Source organism: Talpa occidentalis, unplaced genomic scaffold (genome assembly GCF_014898055.3).
Source record: "Talpa occidentalis isolate TD23 unplaced genomic scaffold, MPIMG_talOcc4v2.1 talOcc4.3, whole genome shotgun sequence".
Classification (NCBI taxonomy): Eukaryota; Metazoa; Chordata; class Mammalia; order Eulipotyphla; family Talpidae; genus Talpa; species Talpa occidentalis.
In genome coordinates, this window is record NW_023603184.1 from 73,832,712 (window position 1) to 73,859,844 (window position 27,133).

The 27,133-nt window shown below is 35.7% G+C and overlaps 1 protein-coding gene across 4 annotated transcripts in view; it reads left to right on the forward strand.

The window, feature by feature from the left end:
• Window positions 1–27,133, forward strand: part of THSD7B (thrombospondin type 1 domain containing 7B) — a 1,502,545-nt gene that overhangs the window by 1,152,262 nt on the left and 323,150 nt on the right. For all 4 annotated transcript variants that reach the window (XM_054699694.1, XM_054699696.1, XM_054699695.1 and 1 more), the window contains 2 exons: window positions 7,329–7,458; window positions 11,381–11,484. In XM_054699694.1, the coding sequence (XP_054555669.1) occupies window positions 7,329–7,458; window positions 11,381–11,484 (234 nt within the window). The remainder of the gene's footprint in view (window positions 1–7,328; window positions 7,459–11,380; window positions 11,485–27,133) is intronic.

Sequence of the window (27,133 nt, forward strand, 5' to 3'; positions counted from 1 at the left end):
TAAATGGTGCTGGGAAAACTGGGTCGCTACATGCAAAAGAATGAAGCTTGACCACCACCTCACACCATACACAAAAATCAACTCAAAATGGATTAAAGAACTAGACATAAGACCTGAAACCATAAAATATATAGAAGGAAATATAGGCGAAACACTACGCACATTTATTTTTTAGGATCTCTCACTCACATATTCATCTCCAGCCCTACCTCACCTGTCAGCCAGTGTTTATATTCACTGTGCTCCACCATGATCTGCTTTCACATTTCAAATCACTTGGAAGCTTAGTGAGTCAATCATTTATTCCAAATCATTGGTATAATATTCCTGACACCAGGACCCAACCGATAACTTCAATTCAGTTTGCTGTGCCCCAGATTACCTGCCTGTGAATCACCCCTAGGTGTTCTTTACTTACTGATTTCCTCCATCTTCACTATTATCTTTCTGGGAAAGACTGACATAGAACTTCACAGAGAATCTATCAATCTCCCTCAATACTTGTAGCCAGCTCATGTTTCTGATGTTAAATAAGATTCTTGATCTTTAAGTTGCTATAAATAGTAGCTCAACTTTAATTATGCCTGATGACTTAGTGATGATAAAATATGCATAAATTGAAGTTGAAATTTGACTAGTAGTTTATTAGCAATAATCATGCTTCAGCGGTTGTTTATGTTTTCAAAAAGGCACTTTAATTTATTGTTATTTTTCATAGGGCTAATTAGGTTGGAAGTATCACTCACAAAACCCTACGAACACTGTGTTTTTATTGACACTTGAAGTCTTCTGCCAACAGGATGTTACTGAAAATTTGATTAGAAAGGATAAGGTATCCCTTGAGAATAACAGACATGCTGTAATATGAACTCCTTCCCTGAAATGCATCTCTCTTTCACTTCATTTTATTATAAAGTCATTTATGTGAAAAGATCATAGGTTTTGATGTTTGTCACCTATAGTTTTCATTTTAGAGAGGTGACTTTAGGCAATTTATTTACCTTTTCCACAATCATTTTCTTATATATAAAATGTTAATAAAATGTTGATGATGCTGATGATGCCTTATAAGTGTGGCAATAATAAAATGAGACAGTGCATGCAAAGTACCAACAAATGGATTTGATACAGATTATGAAGATATTTCCTGGAAACTTTAATACATTTTACTAATTTATGTAATCCACAGGTTTTCTACTTGCAAAACTACTATTCCTTCCTTCTTATACCTAATCCCCAGCAATAATTTTCTTCTAGTGTTTTCATTGGGAAGGGAGGCTCTGTTTCATAACTTCCTGAGAGTTCCACTTTGCCATTGTCTCATCCTCTCTTGCCTAGCTTCAAACTACCATGTTGGGTGCTGCCCCTTCCTTGTTTTTGCTGTTTAGCTCTTGAATTTGTGGAATTTATATTCTATTTTGATATAAAACCACTACCTTCACAGTGGCTTCAAAGTAGAGCTCAAGTGAGGAGGCCATGGCTGTTCCATTCCAAGGGTGGAACCTGCATGCCCTTGAGTTTCTTGTGGCCCTAGCTAATTTGGTCTGTTGCACATAACAAAATGTGCTGAAGGTTTGGTCATAACATGAGAAACTTACATCATAGGGAGGAAAAAATACTCCTTTAAAACTGAATGCTAAATATGACTATTCCAAAGTTCAATATAAAGAAACACATACATATCAAACCTGAAAGAGAAACTTAACAAGTGTTTCACAATTACTGGTGTTGTTTCCCTATGTCGGGATACTCTAATATTTCTCTCTCTTTAAAAACATAGTTTTTCTTCTTTTCTTCAATGCTGATAAGTTCTATCTATGGAAAAACCTAACCTCTATTCTAAAAGTGTGTTTTGACCATTGAATCCATCCTTCTCAACCTCTACCTAAACTTTTGTAAAGCATGATTATCAATGCAAATATTATTTTAATACAAGTATTATTTTATGCTTTGAATTATTTGATCTTAGAATTATACTGTAAAGCAGAATTCCTGTGTGTGAATGTGCACTGTGTATGTGTGTTTTTGTGTAGTGTTAAGGAAGAAGCATTGATCCGTGTTCTTTCTCAATATGAGGTAAAGGTCATTTTTCCTGTTGTCTTCTGTATTTATTTCTGATCTCCTAAGGTAACACTTGAACAGTGCGTTTGCATGCACACACACACACACACACAACCACATGTACATATCCTAAGGGTAAACAATAGTTTTTAAAGTATATCATTGTAGAAATTGAGAGTGGAGGAAAGGACTTTTTCTTAAAGGCATAATTGTTTACAAAGATTTGCCCCACCCAAATGAATATAATTAAAACAGAACTGTTTTAATTACAGTCACAACTCAGAAAATTGTGGGTTCAGATACACAAAACCACAATCAAACACATATTGCGGTAGAACATCCACATTTCCCAGTGCATATAAAAATTTTGTTTACACTATTCTGTAGTTTATTAAGTATGAAATAGCATATCTAAAAATACATAATTTAAAATATTTTATTTCTAAAAAATGCTAGCCATCACGTGCATCTTCAGCAAATCTTAATATTTTTGCTGGGGAAAGATTGAGCCTCGCTAGTAATGGTATAATGGTTGCTCACTGATCAGGATCGCAATTGCTGATGGTTGGGGTAGCAACAATTAATTTTGCAGCATCAGTTGACTCTTCCTTCCACAAAACATTTCTCTATAAATTGTAATGCTACATGATATCATTTTATCTTGTTATAACTTTCAAAATTGGAGTCAGTCCTTTCAACTCTTGGCATTGTTTTATCAAGTAAGCTTACATAATAGTCTAAATTTTTGTTGTCATTTCAACAATGTTAAATATCTTCACCTAGAGCAGATGCATTCTCAAAAAATCAGTTTCTTTGCTAATTTATAACAAGCAACTCTGATTCTGTAAAAGTTTTATCATGAGATAGCAGTATTTCAGTCAAGGCCTCACATCTAAACCCCTCCACTTAAACCCCTCAAAATCATACAGGAGGATTAAATTTATCTTATTTCATATTCCTTTTCATGTTGGTATTATATTCACCTCCCACCATGAATTATTATTGTTCTTTTTTTAAGATATATATATATATATATATATATATATATATATATATATATATATATAAAAGAACTGGGGTGTGATCCAGAGGTGTGGGGTGGTTAGAGGATTCACCAGAGAGAGTGGGGAGCAGAACAGGCAGATCTACTGAAATACACTGCTGAGGGGAGCTGTGGGAGCAGAACAGGCAGATCTGAAATACACTGCTGAGGGGAGCTGTGGGCGAGATAGGAGAGGTCTGTTGTACCATGTCAGTTAGCTCCCTGGTTGGGGATGGAAATCATGCTCCAGTGGCTGGTGATAGCTTGATAGTGCTATGTCTTTAACCCCTGTGCCACCAGAGGGGTCCAAATCATGATTGTCCTTAGTGGTATTTAGAATGTGAATCCTTCCCAAAATATTTTCACTAGACAGCTCAGTTCCATCAGAGTGAACTATGACAGGCTTAGTCTCATAAAATATATTTCTTAAAAAATAAGACTTAAAAGTCTAAATGACTGTTTGATGCATGGACTACACAATGGATATTATGTTAGCAGGCATGAAAATTATATTAATTTCCTTGTGTCAGAGCTCTTGGATAAGCAGGTACATTGCCAATGAGGAATAATATTTTGAAAGGAGTCTTTTCTGAGCGGTGGATCTCAATAGTGGGCTTAAAATATTCACTAGATCATGTTGTAAACAGATGTGCTGCCATCCAGGCTTTGTTGTTCCATTTATAAAGCAGAGACAGAGTAGCTTTAGCTTAATTCTTAAGGGCTATAGGATTTTTAGAATGGTAAATGATGAGCATTGGCTTCAACTTAAAGTCATCAGTTATATTAACCCTTAACAAAAGTGTAAGCCTGTCCTTTGAGGCTGTGAAACCAGGCATCAATTTCTCTCTAGCTGTAAAAGACCTGTGAGGTCTCTCTTTCCAGCATAAGGCTACTTCATCTGCATTGAAGATCTGTTGTTTAGTGCAGCCACCTTCAAGAATGATCTTAGCCAGCTCTTCTGCTTAACTTGCTGCAGATTCTCTATCAGCACTTGCTATGTCACCTTCCACTTTGATGTCATAGAAACTGCTTTACTAAACTTCATGAACTAACCTTTGCTTCAGATGTTTCTATTTCAGCTTCCTCACCTCTTTCAACCTTCATAGAATTGAAGAGACTTAGCGCCTTGTTTTGAATTAAGTTTTGGCTTCAGGGACTATTTTGACAGTTTTGATCTTCTACCCAGATAGCTTAAACTGTCTCTGAATCAACAATAAAGTTGTTTTCTTTTTTTTAATAAGTCGTGCAGTCACTGGAGCAACACTTTTATTCCTTCAAGAACATTCCTTTTGATTCACAACATGGCTATATGGTGCTAAAGACCTAACTATCATCAACCTATCTTCAGTTTCAGCAAGCATTCCTCTCTATGCTTAGTTATTTTTTGTTTTTGATTTAAAGTGAGAGATGTATGCCTCTTCCTTTCATTTGAGCACTTGGAGGACATTGTAGGGTTATTAAGTGGCCTCATCTCCATCCTGTTTCCAGGAATAGCATGGCCTAAAGAAAAGGAGAGAGGGGCTCCCTGGTGGCTCTAGGGGTTAAGCACAGCACTATAAAGCTATCCACAGCCTTTGCAGCACGGGCCAGGGAGCTACCCACATGGTGCAGCAGAACTCTTCTGTCTCGCCCACTGCTCCCCCCAGTGGTGTATTACTTTCAGTCTGCCTGTTCTTTTCCCCACTCTGTCTCTGGTGAATCCTCTCACTCCCTACACCTCTGGCCTGTACCCCAGTTCTTGTATGTATAAATAAATAAATGTTTGTATAAATAAATAATTAAAAAAAGAGGAGAGAAATGAAGAATTGGCAGTCTGTAAGTAGTCAAAACACTCTCCCTCTTCTTGTCTTTTTTTTTCCCCCCTTTGTTATGTGCTCCATTCCTTTGCTGGTGAAATTGAACCAGAATCCAGTGGACAGAAGGGCCGCCAATGTGCCCCTCTGATGGTCAGTACTGGGGTACAGAGTGCTTAAAAAGGGATCTGGCAAATATGTGGGAAAAAGATCGCTGTATCTCCTTAACTTGCAGTTCAAGATCATGAAATTGTACAAATGCTTAGGTCTCCCCTCCTCATAGTCTCACTTAAATAATAGAAATAAAATTTTGAATCCTGGTTCTTTGTCAAAAACCAAAGGAGAGGACCATCAAAGGGCGGGATAGCTAAACTCATGTGGAAGATTTAATGGACTATGAAGCAGAGAGACTGATGACACAGTACAGAAAGCCATGACCTAACTTAGCAGGAATGTGGATGGCAGCACAAGAGGAAGTTTACCTACCTTGATGGAGGACAGGAGTGGGTCTAAAAAAATGTGATATTTAAATCCTTCAAATAACCAATAGAAGCATGAAAATAGAAATGCAATTGTAAAAAAAATGAAAGGCATTACAATGTAAATTCTCATCAATTATAGCAGAAAGTCAATAGATAATGTCTAAAGTTAATACATCAAGGAGTAATGACATAAGGGAAGTATTTATAGATTTAGCTGTAACCACAGAAAAAATAAATATATAAACAGCCCAAAATGTTCTGGGAGGAGGTGAGTTGTGTGTCGGTTGTTTCTCATTATGTTTTTTTGCTAATGATTCTTTAAAAACATGTGAATATATAATATTAATAAAAAAGCCTTTTTTTTTTTCTTTTGCTCCACGTAGTTTACTGGCTCTTTAGAAATTATCTTCCTAACATCCTTAGGTCTATAGTTCATCCCAGGTCTAGAAATTAATTCAGCTTTCTCCTATACCCCCTTTTCTATTACCCGCCCCACACATGCACAAACAAACTATATACACTATCTTCCCTCTCAATGAAGTTGTCTTTCTCTGTAAGTTCATGTAAGTTCAAAGCCTTTCCTAGAACTGTTTCCTTGGTCTGAGATAACTCAGCCTTTTATTTTTTTTCTTTCTATTCAGAATTCAAGTTCTAGAATACAATCTATCTCCTCCAGGAGCTCTCTTTGATTTCCAGAGACAACTTGTCTTTCTTCTCTCCTAATTAATACTTTTTTATACTTCTCTCTGTCCAGTATCCCATAAGCCATCATGTATCTCTCTGTCCTCTTTCCATTTAGTTAAATTGTAAGTGCAAAAATCGGTATCTTCATATCTAGTGAAATAAGTTGCACATAGTAATTGAAGTAGCTGCTAACCATAGTAGTTATAATTGATTTTTGTTATTGCTCTTGATTCAGAAGGCATCTAAAGATGATAAAATGAATGCCCCAACACATTAAAGTGAATACCAACTGTTTATTTTTATTGAAGTGCCTATTATTACTTCTCTTGCTCAGCAAAATCATGAAGTAGTCAATATTTAGTTCTGTCACTATTTTAGTGCCTCTGCCCTCAATTTCAATTACTACCATCTCAAATTATGAAGAATAAGAAATCTAATAAATGGATGACCTAAATAAATGTGTTACTAATGTGTTAACTTTTTGAGTTTTGCACTGTAAAAAATCTTACCTAAATGCCTAACTGGAGGAAGTGATTTGTTTTTTGGTATTTTATTGTGAATATTATTAACAGTTTTACATATTTTTTTAATATTTTGACATCTTTGTTAATATTTTGACAATAGAAGATTATTTTACATCTTTGTTAATCATTTTACATCTTTGTTAATATTTTAACAATAGAGGATATCTCCCCTCAGATGTGGTCTCCATGGTTCTCCTACCACCAAAGCACCATTGTCCTCTACCATATTCCATTATGCTCCCCTAGCCTCCCTTTTTATCTTTTCCCTTCTTCCTTCCCCCTCTTCCCCCCTGCTTGGATGCATGAAATCTATGATCAGTTTTCAATGATCGAATTTAGTTTGCCTTCATCTGGTGGAAAGAATGATTGGAAAAAGGTAAAACTATAGGTCCCTAAGTAGTTTTTTCAGATCTCTCAGATCATCCCATGTAACTTTTATGCTAGGGAAATACATACATTTCCATATCATATATGGTATGATAAATTGCAAGCATATTAAGACAGTGGAAACTAATCTTTGCCTATCAGAACACAGATTGAAATCATAGTTATTAAGTATGATGTGTCTCTCTCATAGAAATTTGATTATTAAGCCCTGATCTTAGCTTGTTATTCTCTTTTCCCAGGTAGCCATTCCTCATTTTATGACTTCACCATCCCACCCCCCAATACTATCTAATCCTGAACTTTTCTCTGCATTCATATAAAAGGGCACTATAATTTTATTTTTCCTTTACTTCAGGAAATGCAACAATAAAACAGTCTCGATACAGGATTATCATCCAAGAAGCAGCCAATGGAGGCCAAGAATGCCCAGATACCTTATTTGAAGAGCGAGAGTGTGAAGATGTGTCATTGTGTCCCATGCATCGGTAATTAGTTACCTTTTTTAAGTAATCACTAGACTTCAGTATAAATCATGGCCTATTTTCTTTTCTATAATATGTGATTGTGTAAAGAAATAAGAATGGATAATGTTTATCTTTATATACTTTGATTCCCCCCCTCCTTCTCTGGAATACATTTTGATAGAATAAAGGATATGAATGTCTAACAGCAAAAAAGAAACAAACCTGTTTTGATTGTAAGTTAGCAACTGCAGGCAATCAATTTTCAGGATTAGGATCCAAAAAGATTCAGAATGAGATTTTTACCTGGAAAATACACACACACACACACACACACACACAAAAAAAAAAAAAAAACAAACCCACACACCCCATATTTATTTTACTTTAATCAAAAACTAACATACAAATTTGTATTTCTTCCGTAATTATTTTAATTAAGATATATTTTTAATTTTGTTAACATATGCACATTTGAGGAAACCATCATGTTAGAAAATATGCTTAACCTATGGGTAATTTTTTTAATGCATAGCTTTATGTTACCTGTGTGTTCCTTCTTGACATGTTGGTGATTAATATTTATAAAACACCTGAGGTCTGTGTGCTTAGTCATAAACTTCCACTCTACTAAGATTGGATCAAGTCATTGATTTTAGTACATATGGATTAACTTCACTGTTGGTTTTTCAGATCTGTGAAAAATACCCTGTGGTCTTAAAAATCATGTAACTGTGAGCACACTTAAAAATGCCTTTAGACATAATGCTTAGTGTTGCTTCTTATTATTTGAGAAATTGTACCTTAAAACTGTGAAATTCAAGGCCTAATTTTTTCAAGTTCTTTTTTTTTTTTTAGACACTCCTCGCATTAGCCAAAGTTGAGAGTGTCATTAAAGTAGTATGAATTACTATCGATTTTATCATCCTTTACTCCCACTGTTTCTATCTGATGACCAGCTTGGGAAGAATGTAAGTAAACACTGGGAACAAGCCCAGGCTACCAGTGTTTCCTCATTAACTACAGGGTCACTGTGGAATCACTGTATGTATTCATCCTTTGTCCCATGTATAAATATTGAAACTTCTGAATCCAGTGAAAGAGCTCTTAGAAAGTGTAACCAATTGAAAAAATTAGCCAAATCAAATATTTTTAGACATGTTTATGAACTCAGGGCTATTATAATCAGAGAAAGTGCTAGAAACAGTTAGTGGGCTCTTGCTTTCTATTGTCCTCTCTCTATTCTCTTGAAGCACTTCAATTTGGGCATTCATGTTGGAACTAGTTTCCATCATTGACCTCCTGCCATCTTCCCCAGAAACCAGTTCTTCTGTGTATGGGTTGGATCATTGTATCATTTCTCCTGATCTGTAGTTTATTATGTGCCCAATTTATCCATATGATTCTCTGCTTCTTAGTAAAACGCCCTTGAATTTTGAACACTCTTGTTCTGATTTAGATTTTGCTTAATGCCCCCTTCATCCTGCCCCCTCGATCCTCAATAAAATGCTAGGGAGGCATGATAATATAGGCCTTTTTTTTTTTCTGATTCTTCAGTTTGGCTCCATTAAGGTGACATATTCACACATTTAGCAAATTAGAACAATCAAAATGTTTATACAAGTTTTTCTGTGAATTTGAGCATCTCCCAACGTTTTAAGTTAGTAACCAAAAGCGAAGACAGCATGGGTAGTGTATAGGAAAAAACAGCTTTTCAAAATTTTGCATTGCATTACTTACTTTCATGAAATACCTACATTAGTTCTGGCTTTTGATAAGCAAGAGAAATCCAAAGATGGTGAAAAGCAAAAATAATATTCAGCATTTCTTTTTCAGTGAGCTGTTCTAGAAGTAGCATGTACCCCAAGGGTGGCATCCCATCTCCTTCCCTAGGAACTACATTATACATACTGTGTACTTCTATTATTTCTGTTCTTACTATATGTTAGTGTGATTTTAAGATTTTATGAATCATTTGGTATGAATAGATGGCTTTCTGGGGAGTCTGGGAATGCTCAAGAATTTTCCCATATGAATGAATGGTTTGGCTTCTTTGCTTTACACTGTTTTGGCTTACAAAAGTTTTCGTGAAAGGACTTTCTTTTGGAAGGTGGAGATAACCTGTATACTATACATTATTGGCTATGAAATATACTCAGGAGGCTGGGACTGATCATCCAGGGATGTAGTACTGACAGTGGACCTACCCTCACTTGTGCAGTCTTGGATATGTCATTTAACTTATCTGTACCAGGTTTGTCATCCCAAACTGAGAGTTAACTAGACTCCTGAAAATTCCTCCCTTCTATTACAGTCTATTTAGCCAATGAAATAGATCAAATTCCTCAATCTTTTGGTGGTTTAGAAAGTCTACATAGACTTAAGAAATCTGACAAATGACATCCTGGGATGAATTGAGTTGAAAAGTTGGCTAGAGTTGTCATTTCAGTTACTGTGTTTGGAAGTTACACTGACAAAGTCTATGAAAATACAAAATAAATTTAAAACTATTGGAAAATAGGTGACATCTACAAGCATGACAGGTTTTTCCATGTTGTTGTTTGCTGATTTCTTCCCAGGTCTTCAATTATCTCCAAACTGGAGGCCACTTGAGTGAGGTCAATGATGTACTATTCTCACTTTTACATTTTAATGTGCTTTGCTTGATTCTGTATCTTTCTCTTAAGATGACCTTAAGATGGTCTGCTTTAAGATGATCTTTCCCTTAAGGCTACCTCTGCTTTACTTATCTCTGATTATCGAAGAAAACTGAGACGTAGTCTGAAGTGGGGAGAGGTGATGGGGGGGGTGCTACTATTAATGGTTAGCTCTGTTAGGTGATCTCCATGCACTATATTAAGCTATGTTTGCATAATTAAGAAGGTGCTTTAAAGTGACTTTTCCTGAGCAAAGAAAGTCTAATGCATATTCTGATATACAGTTTTTAAAATTTGGGGGAGACCCTATCACAGTTTTTATTGTGATAAAAAAATACATAACATAATTTACCATCTTAACCATTTCTAAGTGTCTAGTGCAGTAGTGTTATGGCCCAGTGATGTGCACCAGAGATATAAAATTTTTCATCTTGTGACACTGGTCAATAAGATTTTTTACTTATAACCCTGTTTCTTTTTCAGTTAGCATCTCCTATCAGAGGCATTGGCTCATAGGACACTTAGAGTTGCGGTTTTCTGGAAGAGATAGGTTTAAGGACACAATATATAGTCTGTCTTGTGAGCCATAAAAATAAAGCGTTTTGTTGACCTGAAAAGAAAAATGGTAAAAAGTCAGAAGGCTTCCTTAGGGACAATTTCCTTTCAGAAATAGAAATATTGAATGAAAATTCATCAGAGGCTGATCCATTCCACTTTCCTGAGATGAAAAAGGAGGTCCCCCTCCCCTTTACTCTATATAATGTTATATTCTTTATGTTTTATAACATTATGAGATAGCTGAGTTATTCCAAAATCCTGGGAACTACCTTATAAAACATTTGAAGCAAGAAATCGTGTATGAAGGTTTGCACCAAAACTATCAGATGTTCAAACCTTGATTCTCTAAAGCTCCAGTGGGACATAGAGCTTTTCTTTCTTTTTTTCTTTTATTCTCTTTTATTCAACAATTTTAAGTTCATAAAAATCCAGGTTTTCCGTATTTGTTTGCTTCTAGTGCTTTTTATTTACACTTTGCTACATGAACTAAGGTTTGTGTTCAAGGTGTCCACTGTTTTTTGAAAAATGGAATTACTGAATTAATCATGAATCTGGAAAGAGTGGACTCTAGTCATCCCTAATAGTTGTAGGCTCTAGTTTATTATACTTCAAATCCATTCTTCTTGAATTGCTGGCTTATAATTTTGGGTTTCAAATTCATCTGTTTCAAATATTTCTCTTGTATGTTTGCCATGGTGAAATTTCTAGTTTTTCCTTCTCTATAATTACAGGTGGAGGCCACAGAAATGGAGCCCTTGTATCTTGGTGCCAGAGTCTGTCAGACAGGGAATAATGGGCACCAGCGAAGCTTGTGGAAAGGGGGTACAAACAAGAGGTAAGGAGATTTTAAAAGGTATTCTTCAGAAATATAATTTAAAATTAAGTTACTCTTATAGACAATACTTCATTTTTACATTTGAATAAGTTGTGATATTATTGGATAGAAATATTTATGTTAGTCTAAATTTGAGTTTTAGCTTGGTATTAGGTAATATTGGTATTAGATCATCTATTAAACATAACTGGCTACCTAAAGACTAATGCAATATAAGCAAATATCTCAGTCATCAGCACACACCAATGTTGATGTCCCAAATTCATGTTGGATATTAGCCAAGAGATGAAGCATATTTTAAGATCAGACTCAAAAGTATACAATTTACTTTTTCTGTGCTAATTAAATAGTTGTTGAATGATTTAGGAATAACTGAATAATTTGACTATTCTTAATAATCAAGACTTAAATGTAATTGTTTTATATATATATATATATATATATATACACACACACATATACTTGCTATGTCGTAGGTAGGTAGGTAGATAGATAAATGGATAATGTACATAGAGAATAATTATTAAAACTTGGGGGAGATATGAATAAGTTTCTGGACTTGAGAATTACTTTTATTATCAATGTCTTAAGTGTAATGAGATCTCTGAAAAACACTGAGAGACTCGTCAGACTGCCAACCTTCCTGTGTCACTCATACTCCAGGTGCCAATGGTATGAGGCTTGATAAGAAATACTTCCTGCTGAATATATGACCGCTTGGCTAAACGGATTGTATGTAGCAAAGCTAAACCATGTGGGACCAATTGCATTTTAGTGGCTTCATAATTCTTCTAAAAAAGCATATTTAGAATTAATTTTCTCTTTCCACTTTAGGTTATGGTGTTAGTCAGGATCATTTATCCCAGCTAGCATAGTAACTCTGTACTTTGCCTGTTGATTCAAAGGCAAGGGGACCAACATGTTTGTGTGGTAGTCTTAACTTCAGCTTCTTTCAAATCATTGTGTCTCCAAATGGAAATGTTCTTCCCTTTGACACTGAACCCTGGAGAACAGCAAAGACTTAGATTTAAGGGACAGGAAACAATAATTTTACTAGTGAGTTATTCAGAGTAATAGTAAGTTGTACCATTCACATTTTCCTCCTTGATATTATATATAACATACATTTATGCCAATTCAGAGTATATACTGACTGAAAAATCTGGTTCTGGCTGTGCAATGTATTGTAACCTCACTGGTGTTGTACCTGAGTCTTCGAAGGAATTTTTCACCATATTGTCAAGTCAGTTGCTTCAGGGTGGTGGGGAACTTGGCACATGGTGTCCCTCCATTTGCTGTTAAATGAGATCCTTGATTAGAAGCAAGTCTACTATGGTGGTTTTAGCAGAAGTGTTGCATGTAAGGAAGGCAAATCCATATCTGGAGTATTTATTTGGTAATTAAAACCTGGACACCTATAATTCAAGTGTTCCAATATAATCAACCTGCCACCAGGTAGCTGGCTTATCACTGGGGATTGGTGCCATATTTTGGACTCTGTTAATCCTGGCAAATTGCGTGTTCAGTATTAAGTGCGGTCAGGTCACTTTGTTGACTAGATTTCCATTTTGCTATATCCATGCAAAACCACCTTTCCTGCCACCATGGCTACTTTTTAAAAGTCCATTGGGTAATGGCAGATGTGACTGGGGAAAGAGGCTGGCTGGTTTACACATAATAGGTCATACTATCCATTTGATTATTAAACTTCTCTTTTGAGATCACCCTTTAGTGAACATTCACATGAGACACAGATATGCTCACAATTTTACCCATTCAGAGAGGCTATACACATGCCTCATACCTCAGTTTCCTTTTCATCAATTCCCAATAATGATCCCTGCAAGCACCTGACTATCCAACAAAACTTTTGGCCATAGCCCACGAATGTGTATGGAATCTCACATCTGGCCACTTCTTCCAAGCAAGGTGAACAACCACGTCTACTGCTTAAAGTTCTATCCTCTGGGAATTTTTTTCTTTGCTCTTCTTTTAGGAATGCCTCATAATAACCTATAGTGCCTCCTCTTGGGATTGTGCAAAGCTATATGTCAACCAGGCCTGAGTCTTCTCCACATGAGGCCATAGTACAGAATGGGAAAGAGAAGGCAGTAGAAAAGGGGTGAGAAACTTAAAGCATTTGGGCCATTAATTCATGTAATTTACTTGTATCTTCAGGTCCTGCATGGACCAGATCACTTTCATATACTTCCATGTGATGATGGACTGGTGCTGCACACACCCTACTTTATGATTTGGTGGATGAGATAACACACATTTATGACAGGCAGCTTAGATTGCATGGTGACTTGTTGGTCTATGGTTAAGTATTTAGTTTCTACCAAGACCTACTAGTAGACCAGAAGTTGTTTCTGAAAAGGAGAACAGTTACTTATGAAATAACAATGCTTTTCTATAAATCCCTAAGTGCTTGCACTGTGTTTCATCAGTAGTAACCATAAAAGCCTACCATTAACATCTCTGTCTAACACTGACACCATTTTACTCACTGGATCAGATGGTTTGGATGACACAACATCTTGTATAATAGCCTGGACCAATTGTAGAACCTTTAATTATTCTGGGTCCCACTCAAAACTAGCATCTTTTCAGTAATTCAATAAATGGGCAGGAATAACACAGCCAAATGATGAGTATATTGCATCCAAAATCCAAAGAGGCCTAGTAGGTGCTATGCCTAGTTGTAGGAGGGGCCAGCTACAACAACATCCTTACCTTAGAAGAAATACCGAAAAAACCCCTACACCACCGGACCTGTAGAAATTTCATTCAGGTAGAAAGCCCCTGAATTTTTCAAATTTATTTCTACCCTCTCACATGAAAACATTGTACTACTGAGTCTACAATACTTCACTCTCACTAGGTCCATTCCATGTACTATCACCATGCAATGGGCTGATGTGCGATCTTGTTGAAGGAAAAGATCAAGATCCATATAAACAAAATTATAAAATAGAGTTGGAGAGTTGATACCCTGAGGTGGGGCAGTGAATGTGTATTTCTGTTCTTGCCAGATGGAAACAAACTGCATCTTATGGTAGTTATTATATCAAATACAGTAATATTTAGAATTAGGACTTTAATATGGAACTCTAGGAGGATACAATTCAGCCCAAAACAATTATACTTTGGAAATTATTTCCCTGTCAGATAGTTTTACAGATGTGAATTTAATTAGCAATGTAGTCTAATTCAGGATTGCTCTGAGACTATATAAGATTCTCTGTAAATTACTAGAAGGGACTTCATTCAAATATTTTACTTACCCATTTCAGAAAATTTTTGTAACATCATCTTGTTATTAGAAGACTAAGGTCCACTTTGTCCTGTGAAATTGTTATTAAATATCTGAATCAACAATATCTCTGTGAATGAAGGCCTTTAAAAATAACAATTATAAATTTTTAATTGCAATTTTTGTGCAGTGGATAACTATATAAGGTAGCTTGGACTCTGACACTATACTATTATCATAGTGAGTAATTTTCTTTACAAAACCATTTAGTAAGTTCTATAGAGATTTTGTTCCTAATTTTCATAGCATTTTATAACATAAATGACAAATCATTTCATCTGTATGCAGATAATTCTACTTTGAATTTCAACTTAAATAATTTCTACCTGGGGTCTGATTCAGCTCTTACACTTGGCATGTAACCTGCTTGACTTTTCCCTGAATTAGACACCAACATTTACACAACAATGTTAGTGTTTAGTTGATGGAATATTAGATTGTGATTGCAATTTTAAAGTAGGATGAGTCTCCAGTTTTAAGGTAGTGCAGACATATCTTTTCTCTAATTACTTCAAAACCAGCAAAGAGAGTAAGAAACAGTACAACAAAACTCATCTCCAGTGATATCTTCTTTAAAAAATTGCTTTAAAGAACTAATAGTAGCAATAAGTTCGCATTCAAGTAAATTAGTCATCTACAAATTCAGTCCATGTATGATATAGAAAGTGTATGGAGAAATGGTAAGGGACTTTGCAGACCAGAATTATGTGTAAATGTTAGCAGGGATGAAGGTGTGAGGCATGAAGAAAAACAAGTTTCTGTTTCTAGACAGCTCCAAAAAGGCACCCGAATCTGCAGAAGGAAGTGTGCAAAGTTGTGCATGCATTTATATGTGAGAAGAGTAGTGATGAGGGACTATTCTGAAATCAGGAGGATCAAAGGAAAGTCTGAACAGGAATTATGAGCAGTTCCCTTTGCCACCTGCTTAGCATGCTGACCAGGCGGCTTTTATACTTTTCAGTACCAAGGAACCCTTAAGAATCTCGAATTACAATAAATTTAAATTTCTCTTTGAGGAATTTTTGAATCACAGAGGAAACATCAATTCAGGCCATAAAGTTATGGAAAGGCCAGCTTGGTGTTCCAAATTCTCATAAGAGATTTTTCTCCCGTACCATTCAGTGTTACGTTTTCCATGTGCATATGACCTTCCTGAGGTATTTTTGCTTGGCGTGTATACTTCTAGTTACCAGCCTTTGTGGCTTCATTCTAGTTTAGAACCTTTTATAAGATTCTTTACAGCAGCCCTCAGAATCCCCCCCACTCTGAAACCCCATGCATCACAAAGCCATGAAAGTAGAAATCAGGGTCTCCTAGATCTGATGGATACCTTTAGGATGAGAGTGTGTGTTTCCTTTCACTTACCTTGCATCCCAAGCCTTCACTTTGTCAGGATTTATAGCTTCCTTTTCTGTTAGCCAACCCAGCAATGCATTTAAAAGATATGTATTATCCAATACTTTGTTTTTCTTCATGTGAGTCTTCTCTTAAATTTTAAGCCATTATGTTGCACAAAATAGAAGTACTTTTTATCTTTCCGTGCTTATATTGCTCACCTGGTTAATTGCTATCTAGTAAGAACACATTAATGTAATAGTCTTCTGACCAAAAAGGAAGGGAAAAAGTGATAATAGAAAGAGAGATGGAATTAGAGTTGGTGCTAAATGTCTATACCTTCTCCAAGGAGCCGGGCATTATGGATTCCATTGTCCTACCTGTCCCATTCTTCAGGGAGATTCAGAGATTTTTTCCTTCCAGCTTCTTGTACTTAATCTGAATAAAGGAAGGGATGATGAATCAGCTTTTTTCATAGTCTGAAGTTTTTTAAATTTTTTTATGAAAGAATATTTTACATACTTGTAAATTTTTTTTGACAGTATTGGAGTTCTCCCCGTGGGTGTGGTTACTATAGCACTGTCACCACCAGATCACCATAGTCCTCCATGATAGTATAAAATGCATCTTCTAAATTTCATTATTTTTATTGAGTTAACATTGATTTATAAAATTATATGTTGTATGTTATGAAATTGTATATTATATATTATATGTGATTCAGAGGCATAAGATCACACCCTCTGAGTTGCAGGTCCCCATACCATATCCAACACGGAGGCACCCGTATTCCCCCACCACGGTCCATTGTGCCCCCTCCATGCTGGGTTTTCTCCCCTGTCCCTCTTGTAGCTTCCCTCAGTGGCACAGGCTGTTTTCCAGGATTGGTTACTGATTTGGTTCTCTGACTCATTTATGTTTCTCTATTCCACATATAAGTGAAACATCCAGTATTTGTCACAAATAGCGACTTTATCAGTTACTTTTGCCACCTTTTTTTTGGGCTTTGTATGTTCCTTTGCTCTCAGGCAGCTCAGCATATTTTTAAAAATGTGCATATTCCACCTGCAGCAACTATAAAAGTTCATGCTCAAGACATGAACAAATAGAACTACTTTAGCTATGAACTATGGACATTTCCAGCAGAGATCCATGAGCAAACGTAGCTTACCACAGGATGCTTTCCACAGATGTGATGTTCTTTAAACAGGCAAAGGCATTTGCCAATATTTCCTGTCAATTTTAGACAGGAAGGTATAAGATCCCCTTGATCCCAAATTTCAAATTTAAGCAATGAGCAAATACCTATCTAAATATGCAGTTGTTTTTGTTTTGTTTTATGTGTGTTCCTGGGCAGGGAGGGTATTTTTAATTACATAGGAAAAATTTGATCATAAATCATTATTTTTAGGAATCATTCTTGGGGTGAATTTCTAAAGTCAATTCTGACTTCAGTACCAGAATAACCAACAGGAGAACATAATGTTTGTTATTAATTTCTCTCGTTACATAGCACCTGATACCAAAATGATAGCTTCAAAATATTTTAAGAGACTTTTAAAAAATCTAAATATTTTTTGGAAATGGAAAATGAAAGGAAGAACAGGTTAGAATCTAGAAATTAAATTGACACCATAGGACAATTCTAAATTATAATTTTAATGAAGGGCTGAATTTTATAATGTGTTAAATGAATTTGATATTGAGAGAATTTTTTCATTTCCTTAGCATGTTTTAGAGTATGATTAGCTTTGTGAATTTTTATGGTAGCTGCAGGTAGAATATGCACATTTTTTAAAATTGGCAATGAATAAAAAGTAAATATCAGAGGAGGTGAGCAACCTAAGGCACGATGCTTTTGGAACACAGTGGTAAACTTAGAGCAGATTCAGAGATGTTGTCTTGTGCCAGATTCTCCATTTTTAACATAATATACTATGATACAAGGTACATAGTGACTCTTGCATCCATTTGTACCCATGCACATCCCCAGAAGATATTTCCCTGATGAAATGGGTATATAGGGTATAGATGAGTAGGGGGTAATGTCTTTTCATTTGAGAAATGTGGTTATTTGCTAAAGTAGAAACAATCATTTTCTCTTCTAACTGCTTGGCTCTCAGTTACAGAATTATCTTCCCTTCAGGAATGCTAATATGAATTTCAAAGTCTACTGCAAACTGTGTAAATGTAATAGGATTATACTTCTCTTGTCCAGGACTAGAGTTCAGTCTCTTCAAATAGATGAGAATCCCTTAGCTTCCCTTATCTCTCAGGTTACTAAGGTCCAGATACTCATTTCTGTTTAGCCCGGGAGCCATTTAGGATTGTTTCAGAAGGCACTAATATTATATCTAACATTTTTATTTGCATTTCTAAAGAAAACAGAAAAGCACTGCTTCTAGCAAGAGTAGAAGGAGCACACACTTCCTCCAGAGGCTCTAAAGTCTAACTGAGGAGCATGAAAATGCACCTTCACCATTACTGAGAATTCCAATATTATAGATACAAAATTTGCAAAACAAAGGCCATTTTTAGAATACAGCATCTTGCGTCTACACATGGTTCCTTTGGTCAGTCTGGTGCGCCAAGTTGTGTGAATTGATGCTGAGGCAGGACCCACCAATCTGCACTTTAATCCAGTTGCTTAAACAGGACATTGGGCAACCTTTACCCTGTTGACTTGCAATTTTGTCAACCTAGCCTGTCTCAGAGGAGTGGGAGAATGTAATGAAGCCGTTAAAGAGGGAGAAAAATACTAATGTGAGTGTGAGTTTGGAATCAGGAGGGGATTCCACTTAATACAGAGGTAATTTTTTTTTGGTATTGGAAAGAAAGTCTTTTTTTGCTGTCTTGGAAACTGGGAAAACATCAAAACACAGATATAGGGTTGGTGAGGAAAAGAGAAAAGAAGTTTCGTAAAATGAGTCAATATTCATAGAAACTCCTTTCCCAATTTTTAACTCCAGTTTTTTGTTTGTTTTGCTATACAAGGATTTACCTTTGCTTTTGAGACTCCTTACCTTTACTCTCTGTCCCATTTGCCTCTGGGTGTCCCTCTACCTTTCTGGAATATGTGTGTCCTGGTCTCTGAGCCTGGCTTCTCTTCCTCCATGCACACCTTAACATGCACCATTCTTAGCACACCTTTTTGCTGTTATTTTTTTAAGAGATTTTTTTTTTTTTGGTTTATTTATACAAGAACCACGGTTCAGGCCAGAGGTGTGGGAGGGTGAGAGGATTCACCAGAGACAGAGCAGGCAACAGAACAGGAAGGCAGACTGAAAGCACTGCTGAGGGAAGCAGCAGGCGAGACAGGAGAGGTCTGCTGCATCATGTGGGTATCTCCATAGCCAGCGGGGATCCAACCAGCACTGCAGAGGCTGCAGACAGCTTCATCACAGTGCTGTGCTCAACTGTCTGCACCACCAGGGAGGCCCCTCTTTGCTGTTATTATCCCTAACCAAACACAGATAATTCTGACTCCCAGATAATTCTGTCTCCCAGATAATTCTGACTATTCCCAAGACTTATGTTCTAGAGATGATCACTGGGTCTTTATTTAAAGGGAACTATTTCTCTTAACTAGAGCTCAGTATTTTTACCTACTAAATTATTAATCTCACTGTGGATAATGTACTGATGTTTTTTTTCCAAAAAATGGACTTATTCCAGAACCTGGATTTTTCTTCCTGATTTTTCAATCTCAAACTTTGCATCTCTACCCATTTATTAATGGAGTCAGCCATCAAATCCTGTCAGTTCCATCTTCATAAGGTCTCCATCATCTCTTTGCTCTTCTCTTATCTAGACTGGTGTTCTGTATTTCTGTAGCAACACTTTCCCCAACACACACACACACACCCCAATTTCCATCCTCCATTAATATTTCTGACAAATCCATCCTTAAATTCTGAAGCCTTGCCTTCTGTGTAGAGTCATTCTTAGAAACTCAACTGGCCAACTGGTATGAAGTTATTGATAAACTGTTTGAGAGCTTTACAAAGGACCATATGGGAGCATGGACTGCCAGATAATAGCTATTGTAAGTACCTTGGGGGAAAATTATTACTTTGTGTCAACATAGGAAGTTTAGAACTTAAGACAAAATATGATGAACAAAATTACATGTAATGCATGTATAATTTTATCCTCTAAAGATAAAACGGCAAACTATAACAAATTAAAATTACTCTTACATAGTGATTTATCTATGTATAAATCAAGCAATAGAAAAAGGAACTGTGCTCATGAAAGTTTACTCTCCTAGAGAGTAGAGACAGTGTCTGTTTACTGAGAATGTGTATATTTTACAAACTGCCTTAAAAGTATGTTTCTAGTGCAAGATAATGAGGTGATAATAAAATTCCATACAACTGGATTCTGTCCTGTCAAGATCATGAATGGAACTTGTGTAATTATCATGAATTTATGTGAAAGTGGGATAATTTTGTCCCTTACCCATCTCAGAGTGGGAAAAATATGTTCTCAGATTCTCTAGTGCAGTGGTTTTCCACCAGTGGTGACTTCTGGAGACAACTTAGATGGTGATGACTGGGTAGCACAGAAATAACTAGCATGATTCTGGCATATCAACAGTGCCAAAGTCGAGAAATCCTTCTTCTAGAATTAGAAGTTAAGCATTAGGTTGATTTTATCATGATTAAACAAATTTAACTTAAAAGTACCTTTTCATTTAAAGAACTAATCAGAATGCTTCTCATATAAAGAATATTTCTTACAACTTGTGCTGATTACAAGTAACATGAGCTAATTGGTTAACTATATGTATAGCTGCAAATTAATTACAAAAGCATTTTAAACTGGAGTCCTGCTAAATACTTTTAAAAAGAATATGTTTCAATGAGAACACATCAGAATTTACAATGGGATGGAGGATGGTAACATAACAGTTGCAAAACTGCAAATCCATAATTAAATTCTGAAACAGTCATGCAGACTGAAAATTTGAGTCCTGTGCCATCTTATCAGCAACTTCCCTTGAAATCTGGGTTTTGGAGTGATCTGAATGGTATAATTATACTCTACATAAAGAGCTATTTATTCTGTGTTTATATTTTAGGACCTGCTAAGTTTAATTTTTAATGGTATAACTGTAACTAATCTATCATTAGCACTCTCGGCATTTAATAAGTACTTTTTCCTGTTACAGTACCAGAAAAATCACTTTGTTTCTACAATTATTTTTACCTGCTAATATTTTTAACTTTATTAGATGATTTATTCTTCAGACTGACTACTATGTACTGTACAATTGTTGGACATAAAGTCCCTGATGTCCAGTGACAGTTTCATCATCTCACATATCTTTAGCTGCTGCAGACCATGACTATCATTACTCCACTTGACTTAGGCCTTTTTATGTATCACTTCATTTGTTTTTCATTCATCTCATTCTGTAAGTTTAATTTGATATTAACATTTTCTCTCTTCACCAGTAACCCGGTATGAGCAGTGACTTCTTTCTTGGTGGAACTAAGAATCAGATTTGCCTGTCTTCTTGCCAATATAGAGGTGGCATAATTTTTGAGCCAATCTTTAAGACTGCAGTCTCCTGGCTTCTGAGGATTAAGTGAAACAATTGTGGTGCTTTTAATCAAATTGTTTTGTTCTTCAGGCTTAAGAACTTCCCTAGTTTCATTTTTAGATGTAGAGTTCTCATTTTGTTCTCATGTCCTTCCATTCATCCATCTCCTTTCCTCTTCCCTTCTCTTCTTCCCTCCTCCGACTTAATTTAACCAAATTCAGTTCTCTCACTTGCAATTTTAAATTTCTAACTAATATATATGCATGTATTTATATATATATAGGTATGTATATGTATGGTATTCCCGCATTCCATCTTCAAAAGAATGGGAGATTATTCTGGAATTTTCCCTATTCTTAATTAATCATTCATTATTAATCATAAGCTCCTACAGATCTTAGCCCAAATACAATCTCTCTTTTTATGATTGCCAATTTAGTTCAAGACCTTACACTGTCTCTGAACTATATTAATCTCCAAATCCATGCCTAAGATTTCTAAATGGTTATTCTAAAATTAATATTTCATGTTATTATCTGCTTCACAGTTTTCATGCAGGACTGTTTACTTCTAAAACATGACATATAGGGCTATTCATGATCTAACCCCTACTTTTATTCCTCACCTTTCCTGCCCCTCCCTAACTGAGCTGCACATCTAATTTTTCCCACATGGTTTGTCCTGTCTTGTTTGCTCAAATTCATTGCCGTGTTTCTGGATAGGAGCGTCTCTTCTACCATGATATGCTTCTGTTTAGTGCCAGTTAATAATTGTTTGTGAACTTAGTTCTTTCTGTAGCTATTGGTGGGTGGGGGTTGTGTTCATTCAATTCTGTATCCCCTATATGTAGTATACATATCTCATTTTATTTTTTAAGATTTTATTTTATTTATGCATACAAAAACTGGGGTGTAGGCCAGTGATGTGAGAGGTGAGAGAATTCACCAGAGACAGAATGGGGAGAACAGTTGGATCTACTGAAATACACTGGTGAGGGGAGCAGTGGGCAAAACAAGAGAGGTGGGTTAACTCCCTGGCTGGGGGAATCTATCTCATTCCACAGTGGCTGGTTATAGTCTGATAGCACTGAGACTTTAACCCCTGCACCACCAGGGAGGCTCTCTAACACATTTTAAATAACCCATCAACATCTAGAAAAGTGATAACATGTTACTTACCTTTCCATGTAGTCAAGGGATTCTAACTAATGCTGGCTTTTCACCCTTTACAATATAAAGAATTTCAAATATACAGCTATACATACATGCATGCAAATGCCCATATTAAATATTAACATATTAACTTCATGCATTCTTTTTTCCTCCCTCCCTTCAGTATCACTGCTATTTGCTCATGGCTTAGATGTAATTTCTTTCTTTTCTGCAATAGTATGTTTTATTGAGGTAGCCTTGGTTTACAGCACTGTACATGATTTAAGGGTATAGGTTCACACCTCTTCTGATGAGTGTTACCACACTACACCCACCACCAAATATTAATAATCCTCCACTCCTCCACCACAGTTCGTTGGACTCCCTGCCTCCTCTCCTCCCTGCCTTCTAGCCATCCCTTCTGGTAGACAGATGTAGTTTCTTATGTGAGACTGTAATTTTCTTCATTTTCTCAATGGAGTCATACAAAACGACAAGGTCTGTTCTAGTTAAAACACTAGCACAGACAACAATATCATAACACCAAATAGTAAAAATATAATCTAAGCAATACAAACTGTCAATTGAATATTTATGTTTCTTTTTTAGCTAGTTTATAGCGCTGCATTAAAGTAACAGATTCATAGTCTTTTTCAACAAAATAAATTTGATACATACACTACCTGTTTTTTTCTTTTTCTTTTTCTTTGCATCTGTTCCATTTACTGTTCTCTAGGGAATTTGAACTTTGCTTCAAATCATGTCCCCATCCTTGAAACAGTGCAAGTATCAAAGGTCAGTGAAAAAAATCTCTCTTAATTAGAACATCTTGCCCTGCTAAAATGAGAAAGTCTTTTAGTTAGTGGAATTTGCAGACTTATATATTTTTTTAAAAGCTGAGATTTATGGTGAGTAATTTCTTTTCATTAATATCTAAGATCCCCGAATATTTTATCTTCTGTTGTTGGCCAATAGAGGGACTTTGTGAATCTATGTCCTGCCTGACCTGACCTCTTTCACTTACTGAGGATTGAGATTTCCTTTGATTTATTTTTTAATGGCACATGTTTTATGACTACAGGTAAGTTATGGTGCAGCATGTTAACCCAGAATATCAAAAGCCAAATACCATTGTCTTCCTGCTGTAAATGTATAAAGGTTCTTTGGGAGAAAAAAATATTCCATTTGAGTTGAAAATGACTTTTACCTTCATATGTTCCATATTACAGATTTCTTCTGAACATTTTCTATTGATTCATAAGCTTCTAAACTATGAAGAATGATTACTGTCATGTTGTTTGTAACTTTATGAAATCATTTATATGATATTTAACTAGAATTTTGTACTGCTTTTATTCAACTGAATTTTTATTACAGTTACAGCTTACCTTTCTTTCTCCATTTTCTATGTTTCTTTGAAATCACCTGTCATTACTCTCTTGGTTACAGTAACTCAGTTTGCTACATATCTAACTTAGAACTTTCTACGAGATAAAGATATTCCACAACATGAATTAATAAGGCTGCATTCCTGGAGCCACTGAATCTAGTTAATTCTCTCCCAGGATTGTTGTAGAAGACATCCCTTCCCTTTTTCAATTTCCATGATTGAAATCAATGCAGCTACCATAGACTCTAAATGTATGATGCCAGATAGAATTTTAAATCATTTTAAACAAGTCATGTTTGGTGACAGTTGATTAATAGCAATACTACAATTGAATTCTAAGTGGCAGTTTTGACAAGAAAACACACTGTAACTTTATGGTCAGATAAATTTAAAATATTTTGAAGAACCTTCCTTACACCCTCATCATAATTATAGGAGGCAATAACTGCAAAGAGGCAGGTGTAGACAAAGAGATTTAAATGAAGACTAAGGCTCCTACCCCATGGGCCTTCATCTGGTTTGGGAAACAAAACAGACAGACAGGTGGATGGATAGATAGATAGGTAGATAGATAGATAGATAGATAGATAGATAGATAGATAGATAGATAGATAGAGGACACATGCACAGATATGATTTATTATAAGAAATTGACTCACATGATTATGGAAACTGACAAATGCCAAGATTTGCAGTCAACAAACTGCAGGCCCGGAAGAATCAATGCTGTAAATTCCAATCTAAATACCTGCTCACTTGAGACACTTTGAAACCCAAAAAGAAACACAGCCAGGCAGGAGACCTTTCCACTTACTCAGCCTTTTTGTGTTATTCACACTTTCAACTGTTTGTATGAGGCTCATCCATGCTAGGGAAGCCATCTGCTTTACTCAGTCCATCGATACAAATGTTAACCTTACCTAAAATAATGTTTGACCATATATCTGGATACCCTGATGCCCCATCAAGTTGACATAGAAAATTAATCATCATGGGTAACTGATTTCCAGGAAAGCTCCAGGAATAGAAATGCAGGAATGTTGTGACTTCCTTGCTCATGCTTGGGCCATTCAAATACATCCATCCTGCCCTCAATCACAACAAACTCATTTCCTACAGACTTCCTTAGTAAGTGGCATACCAGATTCAAATTTTTAGCACGTTTGTGCTCTCCCTTTCCTATTTTTGTCTTCAGGGACATGTTTTATTATTATCATAGTTACTACTAGTACTCCTTTAATGCTTGGATTTATGCATTCTTGTTTATATCTCTTATATTTTCCAAAGAATTATAGATGTGAAGGTTAGACTGCAGGGATGACCAACACTTTTCTACCATCCCTTCCCTAGCCTTTCACGCATAGTTTTTAGTTTAATCATATTACATTCAGCTTAGTCATAATGGGGAAAAAAATTAAGCCACAAGTTCCAGGTAAGAAACACTGAGATGTCTAAAAGGGAATACATTGATCAACAAAAGGTATGTCTCTAAATATGGCAATTTTAATATTTAAAGGCAAGTTCCATCATGAGTCATTACACGACCTTGAAGTTAGTATTGTATATCAGTTCCCCCCATCACACTCTTGGACTGAACCCAGAGTGCCTCCCTTCTGTTGCACAGGCCGTATTCTATAGCAACATTACTAAACCAATTGGCTATAGTCTTTATTTAAACATGTATAAATATATGATGAACTCTAAGAGCTATTGATTTTATTATATGCTATTGAGAGATTGTATTTAGGTTTTTTAGATCAAGAACTCTCAGAGGGCAAAGATACAAAATAAAATTTTAGTGCAACAATCAGTTACTCAATTAAGATATAACAATATTTTTGAAAACTAATTGAAAAGCAAACAGCATATTCTTCTTATACTTTTAAATATATATAAACTTACAGGCTTAACTGGATATTAAATCTACATATTTTAACTTTAAATAGTTGCTATTGTATATTTTTTTTCCTCTATTCAGTAAAGGAAATTGATTTGCTGTAAGTGAATGATAGATATGATTTTTCCATTTTCTCTTTCTGTAGATGTGTTATAGTTTTTGAGAAATTGCTTTTAAACCATAAAACATAATATCAAATACAATCTTTTGCATCTGTTCTCTCAGTTGGGCAATAAAATATGGAAACAGTATTCCTTATAGGACATTGCTGTGTTTTACTTTTATGTGTTTGATGAAAAGCATGTTATATAATTTATGCAATGAATAGGAGTACATAAAGGTTGATTATGATTTCTCAAAAATCTGTTTCATTGATGGAATTGTTCCTCTACATTTTATGTGCTAGGGGAAATCAAATAGGAATCTCATTATACTTAGCATTTATAAACTTAATGCTATTTTAATTGCTTTTTATTCCTACTTGCTCCTGACCTCTGTAAGTTTCTGAAGAAAAAGAAAGCTAATGTATCCCAACTAAAATATCCATTTTGATTATATTAAATATCATTTAATCAACTATAATTAAGACCTTAACCTGGGCAAGTTTTTTTTTTTTGGTAATTTACAAAAGATTATGAAAATTTAGAATCCAACCTGCTGTCCATCCCTTCCTCCTTCCCTCCCCACCTTCCCTTCTTTCTCTCTCCCCCCCTCCTTCTCTCCCTCCTACCCTCACTTCTTTCAAGCCTTCTTTTCAAAGATAATTTTGTGGTATGATATTTCCATTTTATCTACTTTTTTTTAAAAAAAGATTCTATTTATTGAGCCTCCCTGGTGGTGCAAGGGGTTAAGCACAGCACTATGAAGCAATCTGCAGCCTCTGCAGCACGAGTTCAATCCCCAGTCGACCAGGGAGCAACCCACATGGCACAGCAGACCTCTCCTGACTCTCCCACTGCTCCCCTCAGCAGTGTATTTCAGTTGATCTGCCTGTTCTGTTCTCCATTCTGTC